Here is an 18,863-nt window from a genome sequence, read left to right on the forward strand (position 1 = left end):
CCTCTCCCTACTCCATTCCAAGGTTCCTACCTGCTTCAAGAAGACTACCATCATACCGGTGCCAAAGAAGAACCAGGCAATATGCCTCAACAGCTTCCGTCCAGTGGCCTTGACATCTTTCATTATGATGTGCTTCGAGAGGTTGGTCGTGAGACACATCAACTCCATGCTCCCAGATTGTCCTGATCCACTACAATTCGCATACCGCCGCAACCGGTCCACAGTGGACGCCATCTCCCTGGCCCTTCAATCATCTCTGAAGCATCTTGACAACAAGGACACCTATGTCAGACTCCTATTCATGACTATAGCTCCGCTTTCAACATCATAATCTCAGCCAAGCTCATATCAAAACTCCAAAACCTAGGACTTGATTCCGCTCTCTGCAACTGGATCCACGACTTTCTGACCCACAGACCACAATCAGTAAGAATAAACAACACCCCCTCCACGATAGTCCTCAATACCGGGACCCCACAAGGCTGTGTACTTAGCCCCCTACTATAGTCGCTACACACACACGACTATGTATCAGAATTCGGCTCCAACTCCATCTACAAGTTTGCTGAAGATACAACCGTAGTGGGTCGGCTCTCAAACAACAATAAATCAGAGTACAGGAGGGAGATAGAGAACTTAGTGGCGTGGTGCAACACCAACAATCTCTCCCTCAACATCAGCAAAATTAGGGAGCTGGTCATTGACTTCAGGAAGCAAAATATCGTACACACCTCTGTCAGCATCAATGGTGCTGATGGTTGACAGCTTCAAATTCATAGGTGTGCACATCAGCAATAATCTGTCCTGCTCCACCCATGTCGATGCCATGACCAAGAAAGCACAACAGCGTGTATACTTCCTCAGGAAACTAAGGAAATTCGGCATGTCCACATTGACTCTTACTAATTTGTACAGAGGCACCATAGAAAGCATGCTATCTGGCTGCTTCACAGCCTGGTATGGCAACTGCTCGGCCCAAGACCGTAAGAAACTACAGAGAGTCGTGAACACAGCCCAGTCCATCACGCAAAACCGCCTCCCATCCATTGACTCTGTCTACACCTCCTGCTGCTTCTTCCCCACTGTTACCAGACTCCTGAATGACCTTCTTATGGACTGATCTCTTCACACACCCTCTCTATTCAGTAGTACTACACTCCGTATACTTCACCTGATGCCTGTGCCTATTTATTTACAGTGTGAATTTATGTATGTCCTATGTTATTTTCATGTATGGAACGATCTGTCTGGACTGTATGCAGAACAATATTTTTCAGGTGACAATAAATCAAATCCAAACTTTAACTTGCCCCCCCCCGCCCTCTATATACACATACACACGACAGACAAATTCAGAGCGGTGAAAAGAGGTACGAATCATAAGAAAAAGGGAAAAGAGTCTTTGTTTCAGATGATGGTTTTTAGCACATCTTTCTTCACAGCAAACTTGCAGGTTAAAGCCTCTGAACACAGCCTGTAATGGTCTTTTCTGTAGATATGTTCATTCAGGTTCTCTGCAACTTCAGAAATATAGCAATCACAACCTTTCTGGAGAGAGAAAGCAACTTCCGGTCTTTGTTTATAACCTGTACTAGTTTTCCTGTAGTTAGGTTATCCAGGTCTCCATAGCTTCAAAAATATAGTACTCAGAGACTCTCTGTAGAGAAATACAGAGGAGAGAGTAGCAGGACCCAGTCTCTGTTTACCAGGATCAAAACTGAAACTCCCTGGGACTCTGAAAAGCATTCCACTGAGATAGGATCAATTCACTACCTGTTAGCTGGCAGAGTACGGCATTTTGGTCCCATTCATTGGCCATCAGCCAATCAATTAAGCCAAGTCTCGCCCAATTTCTCTCTCTTTAGTGCCTAGATGTCTGAAGCCTCTTGTTCAAACCAGCAGGAATTAATATTATCTCTGGTAACATCTGAATTCTGTTGCTTGGCTTGATACATGCCCTTTAATCATCTATGGATCACAAATAACAACAAAATAAAAGGGGAAAATAGGGGAATAAACAGGAAGGAGCTGAATTACTATGCACAGTTTTGGTCTCCATATTTAAGGAATTATATACTTGCCTTGGAGGCAGTACAGCAAACTTTTCTGGAATGAGAAGGTTGTCTTATGGTGAAAGGCCGAGTGTATTGGACCCATATTCTCTGCAGTTTAGATTGGGTGATTTCATTCCAAGATTCTGATGAGGCTTGACAGGGTAGACAGTGAGTGCTTGTTTTCCCTGGCTGGGGAATCTAGAACATGGGACTGATCATTTAGGACTGAGATGACGAGAAATTTCCTCACTCAACAGGTTGCGAATCTTTGGAATTCTGTACTCCAGAAGGTTGTGGATGCTCCATTGTTTAATATATTTAATGCTGATCTAGGCAGAGTTTTGGTCACTCAGGGAATCATTGGATTTGGGGATCAGACAGGAAAGTGGGGAAATTATTGAATGGGGAGTCAGGTTTGAGGGGGGGTATAGTCTACTTCTCTCCTATATCTTATATTCTTATGGTTTTATCACTCACGTATTGTACACCTGACTTTTCATTCCATTGCTTCTCTAGTGATAAAGAGGGAAATCTATCCCATTGGCAACCAAAGTAAAAATTCCATTATCATCAATTTGGTATGAGAGGAAAACAGGAATAGGTTTGTGGTGTATTAGTTATGTTAATGAACTAGTAATTCAGTGAACATGAATTCAAATCTCACCTTGGCTGTTTGAGAATTTGAATTTGGTTTCAAAGGATGGCAATAAAAAGCAGTTATCAGTGAAAGTGACCATGAAGCTATTGAACTGGGTTCATGGATGTCCGCAAGGGAAGGTTACTGGCTGTCTTTACCCAATCTGGCCTACAGTTGCATATAAATGAAGTTGACCCATAACTATCCTTGAAGTGACCTAGTAAGATACTTAGTTGTATCAGATGGACTGCAGTCGTTGAAGACGAAATCCCATTACTACCTGCTGAGACAACTAGGGTTGGGCAAGAAACATTGGCTTTGCATATGAGGCTTATAGCACAAGAATTTATATTCAAAAGTTCTTCATAAGAACCTGTTATTTGAAGCCCCTGAGACAGCAAAGTGCAGGAGGTAAGAGAGAGTTGATCTTTAGGTAGAGCTTAAACATACCCGGGTATTAGCAGATTCAGCCATGAGTATACCCTGGAAGACTTTTGACAGGTCACGCAGGTTGAAGGTGTAGTGTGACTTGGCAGGGGTTGGCAGCAGCTGTGATGTTATTGTGGAGTATACTTTGATTGTTGCAGCAACAAGTGGTTCATTCAGAAGTTTCACCTCGTCAGCATTACCTGTGAAAATAAATCAGCCTGGCTTCAGTACAGTCCTGTTGTCAAAATTTAAACCTGCATTGAGGAATTGCCTAAACAATGGCAAGGCTGAGAACCATTAGCTTCCTCTTACAAGCAAAATAATCATCTTTATTATTGTCACAAGTAGGCTTACATTAACACTGCAATGACGTTACTGTGAAAATACCCTCGTCGCCACACTATGGAGGGAGAATTCAGAATATCCAAATGACCTAAAACGTCTTTGGGGACCTGTGGGAGGAAACCGGAGAACCCGGGGCGAATGTGCAGACTCCGTACAGACAGTGACCCAAGCTGGGAATCGAACTCGGGTCCCTGACGCTGTGAAGCAACAGTGCTAACCATTGTGCTACATTGCGTCATGATGGCTGGACAAGAAGTGGTTAGCACTGCTGCCTCCCAGTGCCAGGATTCAATTCCGGCCTTGGGTGACTCTCTGTGTGGAGTTTGCACTTTCTCCCAGTGGGTTTCCTCCTGGTGCTCCGGTTTCCTCCCACAGTCCAAAGATATGCAGGTTAGGTGAATTGGCCATGATAGTATCCAGTGGTGTGCAGTTTCGGTGGGATTATGGAGTTACAGGGATAGGGCGGGGGAGTGGGCCTGGGTAGGATGCTCTTTCAGAGAGTCGGTACAGACTTGCTGTGCCGAATGGCTGCCTTCTGCACTGTAGGAATTCTATGGTTCTAAGAGTGGGTGACGCTCAAACCAGGAGTTCCTTTCCTCATGCTTGTAGTGATCCCAGTGTCTCTGTCTCAATTGTTACGTTAAGGGATTACAGACCAAAACCTTTTGAATTTTTTTTATCTGCAGCAGTCACCTTGCTCGGGGATTCATGGGCGATTCCCAACTAGCTCTCTTCCACAGGGTGGATGAGAACTGGCAATTTTAGCAGAGATGGGCAGGTGGGTCCTGTAGATGCATTTGTGTCCATCTGACCCATGTAAATCCAGAGCCTTAACATTAAGCCCACAATTTCTTGGACTGGAGCTGAATGGCATCATAGGGCACAAATAAAAGGAACTCCGAAGACCACGGAATCAAAACGATCTGGAATATTTCATTTAATTTGGTAATCTCGAAGTCCTGTCTTGCATTTGGGCAGCACGGTAGCGCAGTGATTAGCACTGTTGCTTCACAGTTCCAGGGTCCCAGGTTCGATTCCCGGTTTGGGTCACTGTCTGTGCGGAGTCTGCAAGTTATCCCCGGGTCTGCGTGAGTTTCCTCCGGGTGCTCCGGTTTTCTCCCACTAGTCATGAAAGACGTGCTGTTCGGTAGTTTGGATATTCTGAATTCTCTCCACGTGTACCCGAACAGGCGCCGGAATGTAGCGACTAGGGGATTTTCACATGTAACTTCATTGCAGTGTTAATGCAAGCCTACTTGTGACAATAAAAAAGATTATTATTATCACCTTGTTTAATAAAAATCACAGCGGATGTGATTGCTCTAGGGGCAGCATGGTAGCATTGTGGAGAGCACAATTGATTCACAGCTCCAGGGTCCCAGGTTCGATTCCGGCTTGGGTCACTGTGCGAAGTCTGCACATCCTCCCCGTGTGTGCGTGGGTTTCCTCCGGGTGCTCCGGTTTCCTCTCACAGTCCAAAGATGTGCAGGTTGGGTGGATTGGCCATGATAAATTGCCCTTAGTGTCCAAAATGGCCCTTAGTGTTGGGTGGGGTTACTGGGTTATGGGGATAGGGTGGAGGTGTTGACCTTGGGTAGGGTGCTCTTTCCAAGAGCCGGTGCAGACTCGACGGGCCGAATGGCCTCCTTCTGCCCTGTAAATTCTATGATTCTATGATGTCTGACAGTAGATAACTCAGAGTGCAGATTAACTATCTGGATATGGTCAGCACCATTGATTTTGTTGAACAAATTTTGAAATTCATCTGACCACCACACCTGAGTCTCAATTTGGTTCCATTGCGTGATGCTGCATAATGGGACAGCAGTCTTAGAAACTTAAATTCTTATAAAATGTACAACCATGATAGACCTGGTAATTTTAAAGTTTGATTTGAGTACAAATAGCCTATACTTTAAATATTTCTGTGTCAGACTACTGTGCATGCTTAGTGAGCTGTGAAATGACAGTGGTGTGAAATTATATATTTAACACTCTCACATCAATACAGACTCAAGGGGTGTGATTTAATGGAAACATTTCAAAGTGTCATTTTGGGCGCAATTGGCAGGGTGTTTCTCAATGGCCGTGTTGGCGAGATTGTGGCCCGTATTTAACGCAACTTTGTGCCGGAAATTAGCCCCCACGAGCTTCCCGCTGTAGTGATCTGTGTATCTGTATATACATAAGGGGTTAATGTATAGTCATTACAGTTAAATGATCATGTACAAATGAAACCTACACGATACTGTGAGGCCTAGAGTGGACGTGGAGAGGATGTTTCCACTTGGAGGAAAAACTAGAACCAGAGGACACCATCTCAGATTAAAGGGATGATCCTTTAAAACAGAGATGAGGAGGAATTTTTTCAGCCAGAGGGTGGTGAATCTGTGGAACTCTTTGCCGCAGGAGGCTGTGGAGGCCAATTCACTGAGTGTCTTTAAGACAGAGATAGATAGGTTCTTGATTAACAAGGGGATCAGGGGTTATGGGGAGAAGGCAGGAGAATGGGGATGAGAAAATATCAGCCATGATTGAATGACGGAGCAGACTCGATAGGCCAAGTGGCCTAATTCTGCTCCTGTGTCTTATGGTCTTATCACTAGAGGGCAGCATTAGCAAAGGGTATAAAAACAAACTCAATGTGCTTTCCCGCCTCTTCGTGTGTATTGTGACTAGAGAACAGAAGTGTAGAGTTAGCTCAGAGTGCAAGTATAATTAATCATGATTTATTCTAGTTCTATCGTGTTTTATTTAATAGCTAGTAAAAGTATTGAAGAATCAAAATCACAAGTTAATTGATTAGTTACTCAATAAATTATTTGCTCTCATTGGACGACTTCGAGTATCAAGTTTAAGAACATCTCGGCATAAACAAATGAGTAACATATTTGGTCCCAGAAGTAGTAATACAATACAACACTCGCCATTGCTAGCTGTCTTGCCGTCTGATTTACCAGACTCACACCCCAGTGTCTCGCCGCGAATAAGGGGGAGCTGCTTTTAAATGCTCCCTCACCACTCACTCCCAGTCAACACACAAGCATAGCAGAACACAGGTCCGCTTCTCGTTTGGTGATGCCGACCTCACCAGGCTTTTCAATGCCGTCAATGCGAGATGGGATACCCTGATCCCCCCAAGGGGGTCGGTGGACCAGCAGCAGGGTCACCAACACCGCCTGGGAGGCAGTAGCTGTGGGTGTCAGTGTGTGCAGCATGACAAGGAGGACCGGCATCCAATGTAGGAAGAGGATCAACGACCTCCACCGAGTTGCAAGTGTAAGTTAGCACCTTTTTCCGAGCATCAGTTCCGCCTGCACCCCGCCCCTACCTCAAATCACCGGCTGACACCTCTTACCCTCCCACATCCTATCTTCTTGCTTGATCCTCAGAATGCACTGACACCCACCAGCACAACCCCTTCATGTCCAGGTGCAGAGATCACACGTACCATATTTTATTATTATTATTTATTTATTTTTTAAAATTTAATTTAGTTGTTAGCCAGATCTTGGTAGAAAGTTAGAGGGATGGCAGGGAAGGGAGTGCAATGTTCCTCCTGCAGGATGTTTGAGGTGAGGGATGCCGTTAGTGTCCCTGCTGACTTTACCTGCAGGAAGTGCTGCCATCTCCAGCTCCTCCAAGACCGAGTTAGGGAACTGGAGCTGGAGTTGGAAGAACTTCGGATCATTTGGGAGGCAGAGGGGGTCATAGATAGCAGCTTTAGGGAATTAGTTACACCAAAGATTGGAGATAGATGGGTAACTGTAAGAGGACTGGGAAGAAGCAGTCAGTGCAGGGATCCCCTGCGGTCGTTCCCCTGAGAAACAAGTATACCGCTTTGGATACTTGTGGGGGGGACGACTTACCAGGGGTAAGCCATGGGGTACGGGCCTCTGGCACGGAGTCTGTCCCTGTTGCTCAGAAGGGAAGGGGGGAGAGGAGCAGAGCATTAGTAATTGGGGACTCGATAGTCAGGGGCACAGATAGGAGATTTTGTGGGAGCGTGAGAGACTCACGTTTGGTATGTTGCCTCCCAGGTGCAAGGGTACGTGATGTCTCGGATCGTGTTTTCCGGCTCCTTAAGGGGGAGGGGGAGCAGCCCCAAGTCGTGGTCCACATTGGCACTAACGACATAGGTAGGAAAGGGGACAAGGATGTCAGGCAGGCTTTCAGGGAGCTAGGATGGAAGCTCAGAACTAGAACAAACAGAGTTGTTATCTCTGGGTTGTTGCCCGTGCCACGTGATAGTGAGATGAGGAATAGGGAGAGAGAGCAATTAAACACGTGGCTACAGGGATGGTGCAGGCGGGAGGGATTCAGATTTCTGGATAACTGGGGCTCTTTCTGGGGAAGGTGGGACCTCTACAGACAGGATGGTCTACATCTGAACCTGAGGGGCACAAATATCCTGGGGGGGAGATTTGTTAGTGCTCTTTGGGGGGGTTTAAACTAATGCAGCAGGGGCGTGGGAACCTGGATTGTAGTTTTAGGTAAGGGAGAATGAGAGTATAGAGGTCAGGAGCACAGATTTGACGTCGCAGGAGGGGGCCAGTGTTCAGGTAGGTGGTTTGAAGTGTGTCTATTTCAATGCCAGGAGTATACGAAATAAGGTAGGGGAACTGGCAGCATGGGTTGGTACCTGGGACTTCGATGTTGTGGCCATTTCGGAGAAATGGATAGAGCAGGGACAGGAATGGATGTTGCAGGTTCCGGGGTTTAAGTGTTTTAGTAAGCTCAGAGAAGGAGGCAAAAGAGGGGGAGGTGTGGCACTGCTAGTCAAGAGCAGTATTACGGTGGCGGAGAGGATGCTAGATGGGGACTCATCTTCCGAGGTAGTATGGGCTGAGGTTAGAAACAGGAAAGGAGAGGTCACCCTGTTGGGAGTTTTCTATAGGCCTCCAAATAGTTCTAGGGATGTAGAGGAAAGGATGGCGAAGATGATTCTGGATAAGAGCGAAAGTAACAGGGTAGTTATTATGGGAGACTTTAACTTTCCAAATATTGACTGGAAAAGATATAGTTCGAGTACATTAGATGGGTCGTTTTTTGTACAGTGTGTGCAGGAGGGTTTCCTGACACAATATGTTGACAGGCCAACAAGAGGCGAGGCCGCGTTGGATTTGGTTTTGGGTAATGAACCAGGCCAGGTGTTGGATTTGGAGGTAGGAGAGCGCTTTGGGGACAGTGACCACAATTCGGTGACGTTTACGTTAATGATGGAAAGGGATAAGTATACACCGCAGGACAAGAGTTATAGCTGGGGGAAGGGCGATTATGATGCCATTAGACGTGACTTGGGGGGGGATAAGGTGGAGAAGTAGGCTGCAAGTGTTGGGCACACTAGATAAGTGGAGCTTGTTCAAGGATCAACTACTGCGTGTTCTTGATAAGTATGTACCGGTCAGGCAGGGAGGAAGGCGTAGAGCGAGGGAACCGTGGTTTACCAAAGAAGTGGAATCTCTTGTTAAGAGGAAGAAGGAGGCCTATGTGAAGATGAGGTGTGAAGTTTCAGTTGGGGCGATGGATAGTTACAAGGTAGCGAGGAAGGATCTAAAGAGAGAGCTAAGACGAGCAAGGAGGGGACATGAGAAGTATTTGGCAGGTAGGATCAAGGAAAACCCAAAAGCTTTCTATAAGTATGTCAGGAATAAGCAAATGACTAGGGATAGAGTAGGACCAGTCAAGGACAGGGATGGGAAGTTGTGCGTGGAGTCTGAAGAGATAGGAGAGATACTAAATGAATATTTTTCATCAGTATTCACTCTGGAAAAAGATAATGTTGTGGAGGAGAATGCTGAGACCCAGGCTATTAGAATAGATGGCATTGAGGTGCGTAGGGAAGAGGTGTTGGCAATTCTGGACAGGCTGAAAATAGATAAGTCCCCGGGGCCTGATGGGATTTATCCTAGGATTCTCTGGGAAGCCAGGGAAGAGATTGCTGGACCTTTGGCTTTGATTTTTATGTCATCATTGGCTACAGGAATAGTGCCAGAGGACTGGAGGATAGCAAATGTGATCCATTTGTTCAAAAAGGGGAGCAGAGACAACCCCGGCAACTATAGACCGGTGAGCCTCACATCTGTAGTGGGTAAAGTCTTGGAGGGGATTATAAGAGACAAGATTTACAATCATCTAGATAGGAATAATATGATCAGGGATAGTCAGCATGGCTTTGTGAAGGGTAGGTCATGCCTCACAAACCTTATCGAGTTCTTTGAGAAGGTGACTGAACAGGTAGACGAGGGTAGAGCAGTTGATGTGGTGTATATGGATTTCAGTAAAGCGTTTGATAAGGTTCCCCACGGTTGGCTATTGCAGAAAATACGGAGGCTGGGGATTGAGGGAGATTTAGAGATGTGGATCAGAAATTGGCTAGCTGAAAGAAGACAGAGGGTGGTGGTTGATGGGAAATGTTCAGATGGAGTTCAGTTACAAGTGGCGTACCACAAGGATCTGTTCTGGGGCCGTTGCTGTTTGTCATTTTTATCAATGAACTAGAGGAGGGCGCAGAAGGGTGGGTGAGTAAATTTGCAGACGATACTAAAGTCGGTGGTGTTGTCGACAGTGTGGAAGGATGTAGCAGGTTACAGAGGGATATAGATAAGCTGCAGAGCTGGGCTGAGAGGTGGCAAATGGAGTTTAATGTAGAGAAGTGTGAGGTGATTCACTTTGGAAGGAATAACAGGAATGCGGAATATTTGGCTAATGGTAAAGTTCTTGGAAGTGTGGATGAGCAGAGGGATCTAGGTGTCCATGTACATAGATCCCTGAATGTTGCCACCCAGGTTGATAGGGTTGTGAAGAAGGCCTATGGAGTGTTGGCCTTTATTGGTAGAGGGATTGAGTTCCGGAGTCAGGAGGTAATGTTGCAGCTGTACAAAACTCTGGTACGGCCGCATTTGGAGTATTGCGTACAGTTCTGGTCACCGCATTATAGGAAGGACGTGGAGGCTTTGGAGCGGGTGCAGAGGAGATTTACCAGGATGTTGCCTGGTATGGAGGGAAACTCTTATGAGGAAAGGCTGATGGACTTGAGGTTGTTTTCGTTGGAGTGAAGAAGGTTAAAAGGAGACTTAATAGAGGCATACAAAATGATCAGGGGGTTAGATAGGGTGGACAGTGAGAGCCTTCTCCCGCGGATGGAATGGCTGGCACGAGGGGACATAGCTTTAAACTGAGGGGTAATAGATATAGGACAGAGGTCAGAGGTAGGTTCTTTACGCAAAGAGTAGTGAGGCCGTGGAATGCCCTACCTACAACAGTAGTGAACTCGCCAACATTGAGGGCATTTAAAAGTTTATTGGATAAACATATGGATGATAATGGCATAGTGTAGGTTAGATGGCTTTTGTTTCGGTGCAACATCGTGGGCCGAAGGGCCTGTACTGCGCTGTATCATTCTATGATCTATGATCTACGTGCCACCTGCTATGGACCACTCGACACATCAGTGCGTGGCTCACCTCTCTTTGTCCCTGCAGGAGAAGGTAGCCATAATAAGCGGGAATGGGCCAAGTTGGGGAGTGGGGGTGGGGTGGGGGGTGGGGGGGTGTGGAGTATCAGAGATTCGAGTCCTCACCCCCTATGAGAAACGGGCCCTGGAAATCGCAGGGTTTTCCGAGGAGCAGTCACCCACAGTGTGGTTGGCCTGTGCCACAAAGGTGAGGGTCCTTCACTCAGGTGAATTGTTCATGTCAGACAAAATGATCCTTCCCTCTCAGTGACCACATGTCCATTATCTCACAAGATCTCCATCTGATGGGCCTGGGCCATCCGGAATCGTTCCCCCACTGCCACCTAAGAGACCACATTGGAGGAGAGCTCCGAGGAGACCACCATCGAGGCATCACAGCTATCATCCCCATCTTCCACAAGCACAGAGACGCATACATCAGTGGGTGGCATTCGTAAATAGGCTTCTGCCAAACAATCTGGTGAATACTATAGAGTTACACATCAAGTGGAGGCAGGAACATACAAGGGAGTCAGCAGTCGGAGGTCTGCTGGATCCCAGGACTCAGCTCAGTCCCAGTCAGATGCCAAGCCTCGGGACAATGATGCAGATTGGACACAGCCGTCAAATTCATGAGGGAATGTCAGTGACATTCCAACTAGTGCATTGCAAATTGGAAGATCTCAAAGGCTACGGGTACAGGATATGATGTCGACAATGCGTGGCACCGAGGCCAACACTGTTAGGGTGGCAACTGCGGTGGACAGCCTGGCGCATGACGACAGCATCTTAAGTGGTGGTGCCCCAAGACATGGCTCAGTCTGTGATGACCATGGCTGAGGGCCTCAACATCATGCCCCAGTCGATGAGGGACATGTCTCAGAAGCAAGTGGAGATTGCAGAGTCACTAAGGGGCATTGCTGAGGATGTCAACATCATGTTGCAGACAATGGAGAGCCGCCAGGACTAGCAAAGCCAGATGATGCTGAGGCCTCCTGGAGCTTACTCCAGCTGCCCCTCCATACCATGGAGACCCTCAGGATCCTATGGGCATCATGAGGAAGGTGAAAGTGCTGGATGCCAATCGGGACCTGCCACCAAGGAGACGACGGCGGTCTCCAGTTCTTCCGAACCCCCCCCCACCTCCTGACACCAGCGCATCTCAAGGACAGCAGGCAGAAAATGGTGGCATAGCAATGCCAGTGACACTGGTAAGTCGTCCAGGCCCCCCCCGGGGTCCAGACCCTCCAGAGGATGTCCACGAAAGGCATTAAAGACCACAAGGTGCAGAAAGCAATAAGCTGCCTCCACCTGTGATGTGCATCCTGGGGCCACACCTAGTATGTCTGCACTGGGATCTGCACTGGGCCACGAAAGATCAAGAAGTGAGAGCATCACTGAGTGGGCACGGGGTGGGGAGGCACTATCTGTAGCTAGGGGGAATGGGGAAAATGGAAATGTCAAATGTTCAATATTAAAACATGTTACACCTGATACATGTGAAGCCTCTGTCATTAATCTTCGCAGTGGGGCTGCCTGCTCCCCCACCCCCTGTTGCCCTCTGCTCCCCCACTCCCGCCCCAAGGGCACAGTAGTCCTAGATCAAATGGCCCCATTGCAAACCATTGTGAGTGTGCTGTCAGCAGAAAGACAGGAGTTGGACTTTGGCATAAACTGAGGAGAATCAGAACTAACCTCACAGTGAGTTATCATCACTCTCCTGCTTTGTTTCAGGATTGGGGGGGGGGAGAAAATAATGGATTGGGGGAAGGAGGGAGAGGGGTCGAGCTGATGGGCAGAGTGTCGTCCTATGCGAATCAGGGGAGGATGAGGGTCTCCCTGGTCATCCAGGAATGCTGGACCCTTGTTGCCGCCTGTTCTGATCCTTCGGCATCTCATGCAGCTCCTCCCCTGGCTCATCCTCCAGCCCCTCCTTGTCTGGTTCATCCTCTTTCTCCTCAGGCGAGGCTGTATGTCCCCCCCCTCCTCTTCCAGCATGTCGCCCTGTTGCTCTGTCAGGTTGTGGAGTGCACAGCAGACCACCACACATCGGGAAACCTCCGGGGATGGGGTGGGGGCTGCACCTCATCACCAGAGCTGTCCAGGCATTGGAACTGTATTTTGAGCAGTTCCTCAATGACAGAACGAGTAGCAACATGGGCCTCGTTATATTGGGTCTCCACCTCGGTCTCCAGACTCTGCAATTCCATCATCAGCCAGGACCTCAGCAGATACCCCTTATCCCCCAAGAGTCAACCCGTCATCCTGGCGTGGCTCTCAAATACGGCGGGTGCCCCAGGATGTAGCTGTCATGCACACTCCCTGTGAAGTGGGTGTCCTTCTCCTCCACGGGGTACCAAGTCTGCGAGCACATGGCACAAGTGACGCACTGTCTCTTTGTTGAGACGGAGCCTCCTGTGGCACATGCTGTCCATCATCTTCTCGAAAGACCAATGACGCCTGTACACCTTGGGCCGTCGCTGATGCCCCCTCTGAGTTCCTTTTCGGCCTAATGGGTGGCTGGGTCTTCAGTGTATACGGCGGCCTCCTGCAGATGGAGTGTCATCTTCAGCCTGCGTTGATGCTGCTGCAACCTTCTCCAGCCAGCACCGCGAGGCCAACCTCTGCAGGACCGACATTACCAGCCATATTTTGTATATCTGTAAGGAATTGGAGAAGGATAGAGACCGACAATCAATTTGTGCTTCCAGCCTGTGACCCTCAAATCTCCCAAGCCTCCCCATCCTTATGTCCCGCCTTCATAGAATCCCGACAGTGCAGGAGACCATTCAGCCCATCAAGTCTACATTGGCTCTCCAAACGAGCGCCCTACCTACTGCCCACCCCATCTCTGCAACCTCATAACCCCACGTAACATTTGGACACTAAGGGATGGCCAATCTACTTAATCTGCACATATTTGGACTGTGGGAGGAAACCAGAGCACCCAGAGGAAACAGACGAGACACGGGAAGAAAGTGCAAACTCCACACAGTCACCCAAGATTGTAATTGAATGCCGCTGTGAGGCAGCAGTGCTAACCACTGTGCCGCCTTCTCTCAGAGTGCCATCCACCCAGCCAGTTGCTCTGCAAAACTTCGCTCTGCACACTCACCCCCCCCCGACCACAGCGGGAGCCCCTACACCCCACCCCTGCCTGGAACATTAGGGAGACCGTGCTGAGGTGCCCTCCCTGATCCACACACTTACCCTTTGGTCGCGAGGAAATCCCCAGTGATGAATCTCTACGGTGCTGAATTTTCTAGGGTTCAGGCAAACTGTTCAGGCTTCAAAGTTTCATTGAAATACAATGTAATAATCACAGTCTGAGACATGACCTGTGTGCCCTCGAGAAGCCACTTGAGAATATTTTGTTTAATAAACGGTCAACAGTTCAAAGATTTGAAAATCAACTATGTAACTTTCCAGATTGGTACCAATACAAAGCTATATCAGCTCATTTTCACAAAAGAAAACAAACACACGGTGTCACCCCTCGCAGACTCCTCAACAGAAATAGAGGATAAGCCTGAGAATGTGTTATCACGTCCAGAACTGTCGTAGAAATGATCTGTTCATCAATGTGTGACTTGTTCCGGACTTCCGGTGGCGGCCATGGAGTGAGTGGTTGCTTATTTGGTAGCTCCCGCTCATGGTGGACCTTTGCGACCTTTTTCCCCGTTTTATGGGGGATTTGAGCGATAAAACAGGAGATTGGTGAGGTAGAGGAGAAGGATTCCCCACCAATGTATGGATTCGTGGACCAGAAGTGGTTGGAAAAGAAGAGAACGTTGGTCAAAGAAGAGAGTGGAGTCTGCAGCACAGGAGAATATGGCGGAGGGTCAGGGACCGAAATTGCCGGCCCAGTGGTCAATGGAGCAGCTGGTGGACTTTCTCCAGGAGAGCTTTGCTCAGCAAAGAAAAGAGTAGCTGGATCCAATTAAGACAGGGATTGACCGTGTGGAGCAGAGATTGTAAGCTCGGGGCCAGTCGATCCAGAAGATGGAAGAGGCGGTGCTGAGCATGATGACCAGTCAGCCGCGATGGCGGCGGAGATGGGGCTGATGAAGGATCACCAGAAAAGGCTGCAAGAGAAAGTGGAGGATTTGGAGAACAGATCGCGCAGGCAGAACCTGGTCTCCTCCTGGACGGCAGCGAGGGATTGGACGCAGGGGCATATGTGGCGTGTATGTTCGAGAAGCTGCTGGGGGAAGGTGCGTTTACAAGGCCCTTGGAGGTGGACAGGGCGCACAGAGCACTGCAGAGGAAGCTGCTGAAGAATGAGTCGCTGAGGGCGATGGTGGTACGAATGCCTGGACAAGAAACAGATCTTGAGGTGGGCCAGGCAGATGAGGAGCTACAAATGGGAAGATAACGAGCTGCGTATTTACCAGGACTTGGGTGCGGAACTGGCCAAAAGGCCGAGTTTCAATAAAATGAAATCGGCCCTCTTTAAGAAGGGGGTGAAGTTCGGCATGCTGTACCCAGCTCGTTTGTGGGTCACATATGAGGGCCAAGAACTTTATTTTGGATTGCCGGTGAGGCGATGACCTTTGTTAAGGACAGGGAACTGGCAGGTGATGGAGGACAGTGAATTTGGGGGCGAGTAGTTGTGTGCTTGTTATGCTGCTAAATTTCTTTTCTCTTTGGTTTTTGTATGTATTGTTTTGCACTAAGTGTTGGGCCGTTGCTCAGTTTTGTATGCGGGTTAACTTTGTTCTTAATGGGGGATGGTGGGTGGAATTTTCTTCTATAACTTGTTGGGGCTTGTTATGTTTTGCATATGTATGTTCGAGCGGGGAGGGGGAGGGAGATCCCCCCAGTAGGATGCTTGGCGCCATGGGCGGGGGCTGCCAGGCTAGCTGGGCGGGCTAGCTCATGGAAGCGCAGTGGGGGGGGGAGCAGGTGATCAGTTTGTTGAGGGGGGTTGGGATTGTTATTTTGCTATTGGGGAGAATTGTTCTGCTGACAGGGGAGGGACTGGCACTTGGAGACAAATTGGAGGTCGATGACGGTGGGTGCCCGAGGGCGGGCCTGAGGAGGCGTGGGACGCGGGCTGGAGGCTGGCCTAAGGGTGATGGTTGGTCAGCAGGGAGAGTGGGTGTCCCCTGACCAGCTGATCACATGGAACGTGAGAGGGCTGAATTGGACGGTCAAGAGGTCTCGTGTGATTACACATTTGAAGAGTTTGAAGGCGAACGAGGCAATGTGACAGGAGACACCCTGAGGTTAGTGGATTCCGGACCTGGACTCACATAGACTGGGGGGGGAACTTTAATACGGTTAAAGAGACAAGGTTGGATCGGTCGAGTTTGAGGACAGGGAGGGTGCCAGCTGCGACAAAGGTGCTTTTTTTAAGTTTGCTACTTTCCAGAATCTAATGAATTTTGTAAAATTAACACCAACACATCTACTATCTCATTGGCCACCTCTTTTAAGACCCGAGGATGAAGTCCATCAGGAGCCAGAGACATGTCAGCCCTCGTCTCCATCAGTTTGTTCAAAACCATTTCCCTAGTGACTGAAACTTCCAAAGTTCCTCTCTCCCCTCCACTTCCTGATTTATATTAATAATAATCTTTATTGTCACAAGTAGGCTTACATTAACACCGCAATGAAGTTACTGTGAAAAGCCCCGAGTCGCCACATTCCGGCGCTTGTGCTAAAGGGGTTTATGGAACAGATTGGGGGGGGCGGGGGGTAGATCCCTGGAGGTTCAGATGGCCAAGGGCGAAGGAATTTTGTTTTTTTTCCCATGTACGCAAAGTGTACTCCCGGATTGATTTTTTCATTTTGGATAGTGCTTTGCTGGCAGGGGTGATGGATGCCGGTATTCGGCGATTGTGGATTTACGGGTGAGCAAGGAGGGGGGTCAGCGCCCGCAATGGAGATTGGATGTAGGACTGTTAGCAGATGAGGAGGTGTGCGGGTGGGTGAGGGAGGCCATCCAGAATTATTTGGAGATAAATGACACAGGGAAGGTTTTGTCAGCAACGGTATGGGAGGGGCTGAAGGCAGTAGTAAGGGGGGAGCTGATTTTGGTCCCAGTTCATAAGAAGAAGGTGGAGCGGGCAGAGGTGGATAGGCTAGTTAGGGAGATATTCCAGGTTGATAGAAGGTACTCGGAAGCCCCAGAGGCAGGGCTGTTGAAGGAGCGGCAGAAGCTGCAGATGGAGTTTGGTCTGATCTCCACAGGAAGGTGGTGGGAAAGTTGAGGAAGGCGAAAGGGGCGGTATATGAGTATGGGGAGAAGGCCAGTAGGATCCTAGCACACCAGCTCAGGAAAAGGGAGGTGGCTAGGGAGATAGAAGGGGGAACACGGTCTTGACCCAGCAGGGGTGAACAGGGTGTTCAAGGAATTTCACAGTCGGTTGTATGAGTTGGAGCTCCCAGCTGGGGTGGATACCATGTGGCAATTCTTGGAGGGTTTGGAGTTTCTTAAGGTGGAGGAAGGTTTGGTGAGGGGGCTGGGAACCCCGATCGGGAGTGTGGGAGTAGTAGAGGGATCGGAGGTGTTATTGAAAATATGGAAAGATGTGTCATTTGAAACATAGAAGTCTGGCAATATCTGGTCTGAGAGAAACATGAGAGGATGCAGGGAAAGATCCCACAAAGGGTTAACAGCTGCTGCCAGGAGAGGATTGTAAAATGCAGATAGCCTTGGTCAAGCAGGCTTAGCAAACAAGACAAACAGGATTTTGAATGAAGCCAAAAACAATGGCTCACACCTTCATTGAAAGTAACTATCTTAGTTATCAGCTGGAAAAAAGGATGAGGTTCAGTTGAATTTGGTGATAATAGGTGTGAAAATTTGCTAAACCAGGTAAGTTAAAGAAAACTGGAGACTATCAGTCTACGAGAAACATAATTCAAAGCCAAAGTCACAGTCAAAATTATGAGCTGAGGACACAATTGGAAAATAAAACTAGAAATGACAGGAACCAAACCAAAATTCACACCTCTTGAAGTCAAAGCATTTTTAACATCACAAAGGAAACAATGTAATCTGATCTATGAGGTGAAGTCATGTCAAAATGAGTACTTAGTTGGATTAGAAAGTTTAGATCAAAGATACTTTTTACAATCAAAGTGAAAAATGTAACTTTACAATAAAGTCATAAAAACTAGATAACTGTTAGAAAAACATATAAACCCAAAGAAAGGGAACCAGAACCAGAACCAGAGGGAGGGAGAGGGGAGAAGCAGTTCAGAGTCAGATTACAGTCAGCTCGGTCATGGGACAGAGCAAAGCAGCTGAGCTAAAACAGCTAATGCATCTAAGGAAGACTAGAATTTAAAGATGAGCCAGAGTCCGCTCAGAGATAGCCAGCAGAGTCAGCTCTCATAGCTCTGTACATGGGAAAGATAGGATACAGCAACTGAGCTAATCAGCGAATACATCTAAAGAAGACCAGACTTTAAAGAAGATTGATTGTCAAGTTGGGCCCGAAGGTCCATTCAACCAACCAGAAGGATCCAGAAGCAAGATCTTTTACCTTTCTGTAAAGACAGTAATTGCAGCTTTTAAAAGAAAAAATATAATAATAAAATAACTTAATCTAACCTGCAATAGTGGTTATTCCAAAGTCTACTTTACTTACTTAGCAATGCGGGACCCAGGCTACTAAGTGGTAAGTAGATGAAATCTTCGGTGAAGGTATGGGTTATACCGGGGGATAACTTGAAAACATAGTTTGACCTGACTAGCACCCACTGAAGCTTGCATCGGAGTCGGGGAGTGAGAATCCCTGTTTCACCATTTAGAATATTGGCCCTTTTTGGTATAGGGGGACTTCTAAGAATAGTGGTGAGTTTTCAAAAGCAGACGTCATGCAGTCGGGCAAGGCCCCGGGACCGGACGGTTACCCAGTGGAATTTTATAAGATGTTTTCTGGGGTTCTGGGTCCGCTGCTGGTAAGGGCATTTAATGAGGCAAGGAAGC

General features: G+C 47.9%; 1 protein-coding gene across 1 annotated transcript in view; it reads right to left on the reverse strand.

Annotated features, from left to right (window-relative positions):
• Positions 1–18,863, reverse strand: part of dnah1 (dynein, axonemal, heavy chain 1) — a 1,119,271-nt gene that overhangs the window by 448,355 nt on the left and 652,053 nt on the right. Inside the window, exon 46 of the mRNA XM_072472076.1 lies at positions 3,142–3,320. Within this exon, the coding sequence (XP_072328177.1) occupies positions 3,142–3,320 (179 nt within the window). The remainder of the gene's footprint in view (positions 1–3,141; positions 3,321–18,863) is intronic.

This window comes from Scyliorhinus torazame, chromosome 13, assembly GCF_047496885.1.
Source record: "Scyliorhinus torazame isolate Kashiwa2021f chromosome 13, sScyTor2.1, whole genome shotgun sequence".
In the NCBI taxonomy this organism is placed as follows: Eukaryota; Metazoa; Chordata; class Chondrichthyes; order Carcharhiniformes; family Scyliorhinidae; genus Scyliorhinus; species Scyliorhinus torazame.